Raw genomic sequence first — 14,291 nt, forward strand, 5'->3', positions numbered from 1 at the left:
CATCTTTTTTTTCCAAAGGAAAAAATGAAACTTTTTATTAAGTATATAAAAAGTTTACATTGCATATGCCGTGGCATCACTGCTCAAAACTGAGCTCTGTCAAAACTGAGTATCAAAAATTTCTGCCTTTATACCTGTAGGCTGCTCCCTTCAGGTGCTGTCACTCTTTCTGATGTGTGCTGTCCAGTAGCTTTTAAAAGCCAAAAAGACACATAGTTGTAGCTATGTATTGTTCATCATGTCAAAAAAGCAAATAACAAAAATCGGGTCTCCTCAGTGGTGAGGAAAACAACCCATCGCTGTACATAGTATGGCCGCATAGTTTTTGCTGAAATGTTTTAAGCATTACAAAAATATTGAGAATATACACATTGAACAGAGATTCCTGCCAAAAATATCAGTGAGGATGGAAGTAAGGAGGCTGGTCTGTTCTTCTGATGAGGCCTTGTTCTTCTTCTTCTATTTTCCAGCTGCCCAAAACCTGTTGAAGACCATCTTTAGATAGCTGATCTGCCATGACATTTCTTTCCCTGTAGATGTGACGGATAGAAAAACTGTTAAACCTTGATTTCAATCTTTGGACTTCCCCCAAAATTTGTTTTAGAGCCTGATTTCTGCATGAACTGAGACCATTAACCCATCTGATCACGTTTTGAGAATCCCCAAAGATTTGAATAGTGAGGGTGTGCCGATGGATGAGCCAGCAAAGGAGGAGCTTTAGGGCGTTCAATTCTGCAAAGTTATTTGAGCCTGTTCCTAGCCCCACAGAAGCTTTCAAGGAGTGAGAAGGTACAAAAGACATCTTATGTAAATAAGTTTAATATAAAACATAAAAATAGACCGTTAGTGTAATATAAGTACATGTATTAATTTATAATTACTTTAAGGGTTTAAAAGAGAAATCTTAGACCCATGAAGAGTGATCAATCAATGCAGTAGGAAAATGCAGTGAAGCTAGAAATTGAATTTAAGATTTTACAAGTTAATTAAATGTGCAATTATCTCTAAGAGAACTAATAAAGTGAGAGTAGATCGCACACAAGATTCTTCAAGGAAATCAAAAAAATTGTATGGAAGTATGGATAAAAGGAAACCATTTTCTTTAACTGATCACCAATAGTTAAAAGATGATGGCTCTTTAATTTTGGGAACTAGCTCCACAACTCTCGCTTGGAATGCTCAAGGCACCTTAGGGGATGGAAAGAATTGTCTTAACCTCAATGTTATCCATGGCACTAAATCAGATGTATTTTTATTAACAAAGTTAATATCATTGGCTTTCGACTTCATTCCGTGATGAGCATCTACCTGAAAGGTAAGTTAAGGCATACCATTTATAAACAGGGATGATGAGGGATATGTGTGGGGCCAAGCCATTGAATTTCTCCTTTCCTTGTTGATAATAGATAGGAACATCAGGGAAAATGTTGCAGCATGATAGTTTTGCTTGTTGGAATCGTGCAGTTTTTGTTATGTGTACAATTTTGAGAATTGATGTGCCTACTCAGAGAACTACATAACAAGTCATCGATAGCCATCTTTAATATGGATGAAGGGAATGATGAAAAAACTAGGAGGTGGGGTGGAGCTGGCATCCTTGCAATTACATTAAAATAAAGTAGGGCATATTGTTAGTTTGACTGATGGCCATTAGACACCACTTGAACAAAAATCCTCATAAGGAGAGAGTTAGTACTAATTAGAACCCAAATTGCCACTACTAACACTCTTTGTGCTTGGTTTAGATTCAATTACAACTTCCAATCAATAATTTATTGTTTTTGTTGCACTAGTAACATCTATACCATGGGGCTCCCTGAAAAAATAAAAGAAATGCAATGCCACAATGTGACGCCCACCGATCAGTTGTCTTAGATTACTCTAACAAAGTTTTGTCCAACACCAAATTAATAAGGCCCAAGAAAAGACATAAATAGAGACATGAAAATCCTCCAATAACCTTTCCCACCAACTTGGCTCTCAAAATCCCCATGGAGTTTCTTTTTAAAGTTATTTTGACTCAAAACGAAAACAACGTCAAAAGGCACTTTACAGGAAAGAGTGTCTTCACAAAGACAATACCAACAAGACTCAATAAATTCAAAAAATAATAAACATTTAATAAACCATACTTGAAAAACATTCACCACTTCTAGAACAAAGCATAGAAATACCTTGTCGTTATCCCATGGTCAGCGCTAGGGAAGGAGATCATGTGAATCAACATGAGATTTTACAGACCAATTAAGAGCCAACAAGCCTAGATATACTTTGTAGCAAGGCATAAGTCAATTAAACCACAAACTCACATTAAAGCCCTGAAAGGATGTTCCACAGATATCCATCTTAATGGTATTAACTGGCCACTCATTTCCATCAATCCATCCAAAACTGAGTTTCCTGATCTATAGTAATAAAGGATTATTCCCATATTGGTTTCTAAAAACCACACCCAAGCTCCTTAAATTCCCACTTGAGAGTGTCTAATCCATAGGATTACAGTTCATTATTATTGTGTTTGGCACACATTGGACATTAATACCAACCATAATATTGAACCTTCCATGCTTTACCTCTTCAAAAAATGATGTACGTCCATAGCCATTTACTTGATGATTTAATAGTTACATGATAACCTTGCATGCATCAACTTATAATGCACTATGCAAACCAAACCTTAAGGTTTTTATACCTAAATGCACACAAACATTTTTATTCTTGGTCTTGCAACAACCAAACTCTATCTTGAAAGTATTAGGGCCTTTGCACAATCTACCCAAGCAATCGTGGGCTAGTGGTCAAGCGCTCTACTAACTTCGGCTCGTTGATCATGGTGATTCCATTGTGTTATAGTATTGCATTTAAATAGTGTGCACAACATCCATTACATCGTAGTAATATGAGTCATCATATGACATTACCTTTAGCAAGCTTCACATACTGGAACTAGATATTTAGATACCATCTAGGAAATTGAGTATTTGTGCTAGTAGGCTATTAGCCAATCTCATTAACTATCGCATTTATGCCTTTTGTTGGTTGGGGCTTCTCATTCCAAAGCTTCCTAAAAGTAAAATGCTTCAAAAATATAGATTACGTGTCTTTATTTTCACCAAAATCCAACCTTTCATTTAAATCGCTTTCTAGTTTTTATACAAAATTAACAAAGAGTACTTTGTTACAAAATCATGAAAAATAGGATCTGATAGTTAAAAATAGAAACTTCCTCCAAAATCCAATTTCGAGCTTGCATTTGCATCCTTTTCCTAGATTCCACTAAAGTAATTGACTAATTCATGGAATTAGATTATAAATTCGCTCACATTTGACCATGTTGGATAGCTATACGATGTCAATTTCCTATAAGTCGAATCCTAATTAGTATACTTTTGATAAGTTGGCTTAATAGGAAAAAGTGATCTCACTTGGAAATGAATGTAAAAATCATCAGTTATCTTTTCCATAGTTTTCTCACCCTTCAAAGCTCCTAACAAATCGAAGAACTTATCATCATTTGTGTCATGCCTAATTAACATTTATTTGTATTCATCAAAAGCTATTAATTTTCCATTTGAGTCCCAACAGGAGGGCATACCCATTGCTCTTAAAATATTAAACCTAGTAATGAATGAATCAATTCCCTTCTGAACCAACTTTCACTTCTTTTGCACTTGCTACATAAATTTCTTTTAATAATAACCTGATTGATTTATAATACCCACTTAGTTCTATCATGAATCCCTAGTACTTCGAGTTGCTCCTCACCTCTCGCATTGAGAAATTTAATCACTCTAATTGCTATTGATGGCTTATTCCCTAATTCTTGTTCAATTTTCTTTGCTACCTTGTTTGCAATCTTCAATAATTTTCTTCATTACCAATTACTACAAATGATTCTCATAAATATGAAATGTAATTAACAATACCTATCCTCAATATTATTTTGGTTTTTGTTAATGGTTTTGCTCCAATCAATTGTTTCACATACCAATCACTTTGACTTTGCAAAAAAAACTTTTTGCTTAAGTTCATTGGAAAGAATATTACCTTTATTTTCCAACTCCTTCAGATTTTCAATTTCCTAATATTTTAAATTGAGTGATGACATTGTTTCTACTAATTTTTCTGAAGGATTTCCCTTTGTTACTATTGTTTCTGAGTTGGTTATTGCACATTTATGTTTTTGTTTCTCCTTTAAAAAGCACTTATTCTAAATTTCCAACCTTTCTAATTGCTTATTTAGTTCTGTTGGGTGTGTGTTATATTCTTTCCATGATTACCCCACATGCGGGGGGGTCACAAGGGGGGTGGTAGTCCACTTGTACGTTACATCGGGAGCAGCAAGGGGGTCACAGGGGGGGTGGTTAGCCTCCCTGTCGGAGGGCATGCAGGGGGGTGGTAGCCCCCGTGCACAAGGTTCGGGGTTGTTAGGCCCTTATACTACTAGTGTAACCCCTTATAGTTATTAGTACAACCCCCTTATTATATTGATGTACCCATGTAGTGCCCATATTGTTACTATTGTGCCCCATAGAAGCCCACTATGGTTATTATTGTGCCCTTACATTAATGTTAGGCCCCTGTACTACTAGTGTAACCCCTTATTGTTATTAGTACAACCCCCTTATTATATTAATGTACCCATGTAGTGCCCATATTGTTACTATTGTGCCCCATAGAAGCCCACTATGGTTATTATTGTGCCCTTACATTATTATTGTTATGTCGGCTCTGATTATGTTATGACCCCTTAGACTCCTATATATAGAAAGGAGGTCTTTTCATTTGTATCATCCAAGAATTGTTCATTTATGTAATGTAAAGCAGGTTGCCCCCTCGAAGAGGCTGAATTCTAAGGCGTTGATCTATCTTTTCTATCTTTTCTTGAGCTGGTTTCATAACATTTGGTATCAGAGCTTTGGATTCTAGGGTTTTGCTGCTCCAAACAGGTCATCGTGGCATTTTCGATATAAACTTTTTTTTGCGATGTTTCAGAAGCTGAAAAAAAAACCCATTTGAGAATAAATCACACTAAATCTCGGGTCCTAATTTCAGAGCTTTTCGCGCTACATTTGCGGAGATATGATCTAAGGAAGTTGGTCTTTTTATAGGCTCCTGAATTACATTCCAAACAGGTGACCTAGGGAAAATCGTCATAACTTTCTCTCTGAGCATCAGATTTAAATTTCGTAAGAAGGTACAGAAAGAGGACGGATTGTAGTTTCTTTTATATCGTGTTCAGAGCCAAAGGTCGAAAAATTGACACGTGGCACTTCATACAAGTTCGCTCTTCTAGAAAGGTCTATAATCAGGTCATCTTGGGAGATTGTGCATAACTCTTTCTTGGAGAATCCAATTTGGATCAGACTGGTGGCATTGGAAAGAGGACATAGAGGGCTACTACAAGTAGCAATTTTAGAACTTAAATATCCAAAGGTACAGTGTTACAATCGTTTCAATATCGAGGTCCTAAAATCAAGAAAAAGCAAGATGAGGAAGTTTGATGGCAAGGATCCAGTAAATTGGATACTTCAGATGGAGCAATATTTTGATCTACATGGTGTACCACTATTACAAAAGGTATGTATTGCATCTTCTTATTTAGAACCAGATCAATTTTTATGGTATAAAGGGCTTTGTTCTCGTAAACAACTTGTTACGTGGTCAATACTCATGGAGGAAATGATAGCACATTATGAGGACACAAAGAGCAACACCTTCTTTACAGCAACACCACAACAATTGGAAAGAGTAAAAGGGCTTTGTGACATATTGGAAAGTAAAATTATGGCAAAAAGGAAGTCTACCCCTCACAACCATAAAGATGGAAGTGTTGTTTCTCCTAGCCTTCCACAACCTACAAGGGTTACACCACAACAATTGGAAGAAAAAAGAGCAAAAGGGCTTTGTTACAATTGTGAAAGCAAATGCACTAAAGGTCATAAGTGTGCTGAGAAGAAATTATTTTACATAGAGTATGAAGAGGAGGAAGAAAAGGATCAAGAAACATCAAAAGAAGAGGATATATGCCAGGACCCAACCCTAGAGAAAGAAGAAATGAATCAGACCATATCTTGTAAACTATTGGCAAGAATGACCACTTCTCAAACTCTCAAGGTAGAAGGACATATCAAGAAGGAAAAGGTGCAAGAAGTGAAAGATCACATCAAGAAAGAAGAAATGAATCCAACCATATCTTGTAATTCATTGGTCGGAATTACCACTCCTCAAACTATCAAGATAGAAGGACATATCAAGAAGAAAAATGTTCAAGAAGTGAAAGATCACATCGAGCGTCAAGAAATGAATCCGACCATATCTTGTAAAGGATTGGAAGAAATTACCACTCCTCAAAATATAAAGATAGAAGGACATATCAAGAAGAAAAAGGTTCAAGTAGTGAAAGATCACATTGAGCATCAACAACAAGTTCTCCAACTTTTAAAGGATAATGCCACTTTGGTGCAAAATCAAATGAAACAACAGGTAGATCAACATAATAGTGAAAAATGTTTTGATGTAGATGATTGGGTATTTTTACTACTACATCTAAAGCAAGCTATTTCTGAGAAGGAAATTTTGGCAATACTGCATGCACTTAAAAAATGGCGACCTTACCGAATGGGAAGACTCTTCAAGGATGAGGATGTGGAAGCATTGTTTTGTGCTATTTCTATTATCCAACCATATTGAATAAACAAAGCAAGGGATGAATGGAAGAAGGACAAAGAAGTATGGCCACTTATTCAAAAGTTGTAAAAGATCCCAATTCAAACAATATTGCCAGAAATTCAAGAGGAAGGAAAAATCATATTGGAACCTGGAGTAGTCACAGAAACAAGAACCCGACAGCTACGAAATCGATCAATTTCAGAGAATCTCATCAAGTGGAAGAACTTACCTACTGAAGATTCCACATGGGAGGACAATAATTTTATACAGAAGCATCAAGAACTACTCAAGCGTTGAGGACAACGCTTTTTGAAGGAGAGGGGCATGTTAGGCCCCTATACTACTAGTGTAACCCCTTATTGTTATTAGTAAACCCCCTTATTATATTGATGTACCCATGTAGTGCCCATATTGTTACTATTGTGCCCCATAGAATCCCACTATGGTTATTATTGTGCCCTTATATTAATGTTAGGCCCCTATACTACTAGTGTAACCCCTTATTGTTATTAGTACAACCCCCTTATTATATTGTTGTACCCATGTCGTTCCCATATTGTTACTATTGTGCCCCATAGAAGCCCACTATGGTTATTATTGTGCCCTTACATTATTATTGTTATGTCGGCTCCGATTATGTTATGACCCCTTAGACTCCTATATATAGAAAGGAGGTCTTTTCATTTGTATCATCCAAGAATTGTTCATTTATGTAATGTAAAGGAGGTTGCCCCCTCAAAGAGGCTGAATTCTAAGGCATTGATCTATCTTTTCTATCTTTTCTTGAGCTGGTTTCATAACAAGGGCAGTGCCCCAAGAAAAAAAAATTGGACCCTATATTAGGTGGGCAGACCTACCTATGGTTTTGTGCATGGATTTCACACATGGTTTTGGGCATGATGGTTTTCTGTCCATGGTATTTTGTAGATCCAGTCAAGGGAACTACGATTATGTTCTAATCCAAGGTTAATGGATTGGGGTTTATGGATGCTTCGGCATGTATATATATGTATTGTAACATTGAAAGGAATATAATGAAAAATCAATCTGGTAGTCCCAGTTTTGGGATCCAGGGGAAAATCTCTATGTATATTTGTTTTATGTTTTATTCTCTCGTCATTGTTTATTTTCTGTTTTTTAGAATTCATATGCAAGTAATCTATGTACGGGGTTAAAAACTATAAGTTCAATGATTATTTAAAGTAATTGTTCCTTCTATTTTCAAATTTCTTCTAACTCTGGAGTTTGGACACGCTCCAGAGCTGGCATATTAAGATTTCTCCCAAACACTTGGATATCCTTTTCCCTAGAATTTATCAACTCCTAAATTGAACTTGAGTCATTTGGATCTACTACTAGCTTGATAATAGTGTTCTCTGAATTATTTGTTTTCATCTATTTAGTTATCGTAGATATATTCTCTTATTTAAGTTGATTATTCACCTTATTCAACAAATTTTCAAGTTTAGCAACACTTGTAGTTGAGCTTGATAGACTTTTATATAACATCTCCCATGTTTTTGTATGGCGATCCATCTGATCAACCACATGGATATGTTTTAGGTCAATTGTATGCTTGGAAGCTATGTAATCATTTGCATTTTTAATGATTTTAGATTTTGGCTCTAAGAATTCCATTTGGAGCTAACCCTTTTGATAACCTAGGGATTATAACATTCTAATTTATGAAACTATCTATGTTTCCAAAGCTCACTGTAGGCCTCCTACCTTAATTTGGCATTTCTATTCTTGATTTCCATAAATTGAGACAATATGTTTTCCTTCTTGGAGGAAGTAATGGATGATGTACTAGCTAATGATACTTCAGATCCTAGAGCAATTGAAGATAACAATTTTAGATTTAGAACAAGCTTTCTCGATGTGACCTATATGACTGAAAGCTTTGGCTCTTCCATTCTCTATCTCTCCTACATTCTAAATTCAATACTCTCTAACTCAGAAGTTGATTATTGAGTTTCAAAAAATTCCCTTTTAATTATTTCTCTCTATTGAGGAGTTTCTAACATATCTGCCTTTGATGTTTGATTTTTTCTAAAAGCTTCATGTATAGCTAGTGAAGGATCGTGCTCCCCAATCTCTTTATTAGCATAATGTTCCACCGTAAGCTTTGACACATGCTTATAAGGAGTTTCTTTATGTTCAACTCTTTTACTTGAAATAATTCCATAAGGATCATAGTGCCAAACCTCGTCATGCACAAGCTTCATTCCATGTAACATGATTTCAACTTCTGAAGCAGCTATTCTAGTATTTACCACAAATGGGCCAACCTTTGCCTTTAATTTAAAAAGAGTTAGGCATTTTCTAGCTAGAAAAATGAATCTAATCTACATTTAAACACTGCCTCATAAATTATAAGGTAAAAAATATTATAGGAAGGTAAACTAGAAGTCCATAGGGTGCCAATTCACTTCCATATACTCTAATATCATTAAAGTCCTTATACATATACCAATCTCCCACTCTAATGACATTGTTGAGTTGTAAAATTCTCTTTATCTTTGTGAAGATTCTTGGTGGTAATATATCATAATTGAGATTAAAATAAACTGAGAAAAATGATTAACAAAGTTTGTGAATAAAACTTGTGAGAATGTCTTCTTAGCATTGAGGTCCAATTAATAACAGAAAGAACATTGTCATTGGAATGTTGCCTTTGCAATTGTGCACCATAAAACTTGTCCTCTTGAAAGAATAGAAACATATAAACTAGAATAGATTGGTACCTCAAAGACTTGGTGACCTTGTAATTTGTCAAGTAATCATTAAAAACATCAAATAGGTACTGAATGTAGTGAAATTTGACAAAGTATTTTTTAACAGGCTGAGTAGAAGATAAAAACCCTACTATCACTTCATCTAAACTTTGATCATGTTTATATTCTAGAAAACAACAAATCACTGAAATGACATGTCTAGACATCTATGGGAAAATATTCAAAGAATATGGTGGGTTATGTTCTAGTAATGACGCATTTGGAGGTAAAAAAGGATGAAAGAAGTGAAGATTTTTCCTCTAAGGTTAATTCATGATATAATTGGCTCAGGAATTATTCACTAAAAGGTATGACTTCATTAGGCATTAAAAGATTTATCATTTTCAAAAGAGATTCAGGGTTAATAAAGAACAATACAAACCCACTCTTTGACACTATTTTTTTTGCTTCGAAAATATCTGTCAAAACACTAGGTGAAAAACTCGGAAAATGGGTGTCTGGGGTATGATAATTTGGGCCAAGTAAGACTCCCACGTTAATGAGATATACAGTAATGAGATGTCCTGCAAGTCTTGAAAACAATGGAATGTGTTGGTTCGAAGCTCATACAAATCAAATTCACACTAGTTTTCATGAGTGTCAACCTCTCAGCCAATCAAGTGCAACTCTTCAAAGTTAATAAAGGTTTCAGGTGAGGGTTTAACAACTTTTTGCTTCATCTTTGCAATTTACTTATTGAAATGTAATGGAAAGACAAATACAATAACCCATTAGAAATTTTGAGGCAAAAATTCTAAATAGTAGTTTGCGGCACGTTCCTGTATGCTTCTTCACAGTTTCAATAATACAAATGAACTCGAAATGTTGTTTTTTCCACTTTTGTCACTTTTGAACATTCTTTGTTTTCGTTGGTATAATTCCTTCATCATCTCCCACCCCCGCAACTCTTTCAGTATCCGACTTTATGACAAATGGTGGACTTGCCCTGATTGTTGTTGTTGTCGTTGTTGCGACGGGCATTAATTTTTTACACTCCTTGCCTATCGCACCACTATAACCCTCATTATGCCTCCCATGCTTAGCTCTAGTTTGGCTTCGACCTGATTCCAATTTTCTGGCACCATCTTTTCTCATTTCCGACATAGTTTGAAAATTGGTCGACATTGTTTTGGCTCCCTCTGCTGAGATGTGACAAGGGTCTAAATCTCACATCCTCTTCTATCATTCACCATCTGCCCATCCGGATTGGGATCTCCACCCACCATCCTTCATCATATTCTATATTTAAACACTTCCTAACTCTCGGTACTTACCACATTTGGGCTTAAATTCTGGTGACGTCCCCTTCTATTTTGTCTTATGTGGGTACTCTCTTTGAAGCAATATTATTCCTCGACTTTTGATCTCTGCAAATCCCTAGACTCTCCTATCAAGGACTCATTTACCACCCCACCTTCCTTTTGTCCTCTCATAATTAATCTCACATCCTACATTCTCTCGGTTGTATTGGCACCTTTCTACCTATACATGTGGCAATGGACATCCTTGCATCAGACACCTCAGCTCAGGAGGCGTTCATCTGCGCCACGATGGATATGGAGCAAGAATTTGGGTAGCAGGCCCCTTCCCAGGACACTTGGCATTCGTCTCCTCTACTGCTCCTACAACCAGATGGCACACATGCGGCCTCGTCTCTGCATGGGCTCTTGCATGCAGTACATGACCGTCGATCTCACCACCCCAACAGATCTATTAAGATTATTGAACCTACACCTACTCTGGTCTTTGGCCATGATGTGCTTATTGATCGTGTTATCAGCCTCCAGAAACGCACTCTCATGGGAAAGTGGCATTTTTCTGATATGGGTGAAGCAGACATGTGGGTCTAGATCAATTCTAAATGGAAAATTCTAGTAGGCTACATGCCTACAGTGGTTCGTCTCCTCAATGGATGGTATAGATTCCACTTTCTCTGCCAGGAAGACCTTATGAAAATCAAATCCATTCCTTCGATTAATGGGCAAAGCTTCCTGGCTCTACACTCTTGGTACATAGGTTTCAACCCATTGAAGGAGACTCCCCAGAAAAAGCTCATATGGGTTAAGTTTCCTGGCTTACCCATTGTATTCTGGATGAAGCAAGTCTTCACTGATATTGGTAATGTTATTGGTAAGTTCGTGTATGTTGATCATCGGTGTCTTAGGGCTCCTGATAAATGGGTTGCATGGATTCTCATTGAAAAGGAGTACAAGGTGGATTCTCGGACCACATTTCACTTAGCTGGGGCAATACACATCTAATTCAACGACTAGATTTCCGGGGTGTACCATTTCCTTGTCTTCATTGTCATCACACTCGGCATTTACTGGCTCATTTCCCTCAGAATTTGGGTCCTAGACCTATGGCGACTCTTCATCCCTGAAATGGCTTCTGGAAAAAAATCAAAGGAGTACCTGCTGCAGCTACATCTCTCGAGGGGTCTGAAACCCCACTGCTTGACACCAACTCTCCACAGATTGCAGGTAACACTAAGCTCATTGCTCATAGTCTCTCGTTCTCTCATTATATTATTAATCCATTAGACTCTGACCCTATTGCCATTTTATATTCCTCACTAAATTCCAAAGATTCAGACTTCCCTTTTATTGATGCCACATCCCCACATTCGAATGCTCCTAACATACCATCCCCTCGTGACTGTCTGTGACCCTTGCCTGCTACTCCGCGACATCTGACATCACGAGATCCACTCTCCTCCACCCACATTATGTATGTCCCGATGCTGACACCCCCTACATCATCCCCCCTTCCCTAGTTATTGGCCTGGATCCCCTATCGCCTCACTCACCCCTAAACTCCCCCACAAACTCCGTGGATAGTGACCTGGACTTCCTCCTTCAGAAGAAAACATTGGACCTCTGGTCGCTCACTATCCACAAACCTGTTGGCCCCTCTTCCCCACACATCAGCCCCACATCTGTTGGGCATATCACCGTCTAACACAAAAAGCCCCGTGACAGCCGGCACTTTCGTGGATGTCCATGTCCCCTTCCCTCATTCATTCCTTTGGATTCTCATACCCTCATTGATGTTCCCATTGTTGATTCTACCCCTACTTGGGCCCTTGGAGCACGGAAGCCCGCACACGGCCAAACATGACCTTTATCCTCTCTCTCAATATGAGGGGACTGGGGGCCGCCCCTAAATTTCTGGCCCTAAAGGAACTTTTCTCCTCTCTCCACCCCTACATCATTCTTCTATAAGAAACTATGCATGCTTCTCCTCAGGTGATTGAATACTTCCGTAAAATGCTTTCAGACTGGCATATGGCCGCTACTGATGCACATGGGCACTCAGGAGGTCTGGTCGGTATCTGGGATCCTCGGTGGGTCAAGGTCAAAGCATTCTCCTATTTTGCAGAGATTCTTGTTGTTGGTCACATCCGCAGCCTCATGGGAAAAATTCATATCCTAAATGTATGTGCACCTTACCGTGATCGAGATAATTTTTGGCAACATCTGATTGAGACAGAGTTACTCGATCTTTCTTCCCTTGTCATTGCGGGAGATCTTAATTGCATTGTCGGTTCGCATGAGAACTGGGGTTGCACCAGAAGGGCTGATGTCATGGCGGATCGGTTTAAGGATATAATACTGGAACACAATCTGGTGGATATCTGTCCCTCCACTATTATTCCTACTTGGGACAATGGGAGGTCAGGCATGGGTTACATTGCAAAGCGACTTGATCACTTTCTTCTGCATGAACAGATCATTGAGAGGCTTGGGATGGTTTCCTCTGAAGTAATTAGCTGCCACATATCTGACCATCGGCCTATTGCTCTCCACTGGCGACAGGATGAGTTTCGTGGTTGCTTTCCCTTTAAATTTAACCGGGTTTGGCTGGATGATCCTGCATATATTGATCTTGTTAAAGATGTATGGCGTAGAGATGGGTTTCGGCGCTCCTCCCACATGGGGCACATTCTTGGCAAGATTGGGGTCCTGCGGAAGGAGAGAAAGCAAAAGGAAGAGGCAACATATGAACAGAGAACTCGCTGCTATTACAAAGGAACTCCTGGAGATCCGCACTCCCTGATGAAATTCGATGTCGCATACATGTATTGGAATCACAAAGGCAGAAACTACTTCACATCAAGGATATTACTTGGAGATTAAAAATCAAAGCAATCTGGATCCGGGAAGGTGGCCGGAATACCAAATTTTTCCACAAATTTGCTAATTTCAAGCGTCGGACAAACTCTATATGGGAGATTTTTTATCCATATGGAAACAAATATCAAACCCAGAAGGATATCAGTCAAGCATCTGTCTCCCACTTTCAACAAGCTTACAGTCAAAGAACATTGGACTTCCCCGAAGGATCAAATCTGGGGGATTCAACACTTCCCCACCATGTTCGATGGCGATGCAAATCGAGCTCTGTTCCAACCTGTTACGACAGTGAAATTATTGGAGGTTCTCAAAACATTCAAAGGGGACAAGAGCCCCGGCCCTGATGGCTGGACCGTCGAACTCTTCACTCATTTCTTTGACCTCTTTCAATCAAATCTTGTGAACATGTTTGAAGAATCTCAAGTTCTGGATTATATTCATCCCCATCTAAATTCCACATATATTGCATTAATTCCGAAGAAGCCACTTTCCCACACTTTTTTAGACTTTTGCCCTATATCTCTCTGTAATCTTGTCTACAATATTATCTCCAAGACCATTGCAAACCGTATTCGACTCATCCTCTCCTCGTTCATCTCTCCTCAGCAATTTAGTTTTCTAGAAACTTAACAAATTGATGACGTTGTTGCAATCGCACAGGAATGTTTGCATTCTATCCACACAAAGAAATTAAAGGCAGTTATCA

The 14,291-nt window shown here is 38.0% G+C and overlaps 1 protein-coding gene across 1 annotated transcript; it reads left to right on the forward strand.

Moving 5' to 3' along the window:
- The first annotated feature begins 12,679 nt into the window (after positions 1–12,679).
- LOC149151355 (uncharacterized) lies at positions 12,680–13,588 on the forward strand. The gene has a single exon (XM_089443135.1). The coding sequence runs from the start codon at positions 12,680–12,682 to the stop codon at positions 13,586–13,588; it is 909 nt and encodes a 302-aa protein (XP_089299261.1).
- Positions 13,589–14,291: the final 703 nt, after the last annotated feature.

The sequence above is a fragment of the Pinus tabuliformis genome, chromosome 9 (genome assembly GCF_031772625.1).
Source record: "Pinus tabuliformis cultivar Carrire ecotype Pingquan chromosome 9, CPIR1, whole genome shotgun sequence".
Taxonomy (NCBI): Eukaryota; Viridiplantae; Streptophyta; class Pinopsida; order Pinales; family Pinaceae; genus Pinus; species Pinus tabuliformis.

Coding starts and splice junctions, on each gene's coding strand:
- LOC149151355 (XM_089443135.1), top strand. CDS start 12,680: ATGCATGCTTCTCCTCAGGTGATTGAATACTTCCGTAAAATGCTTTCA.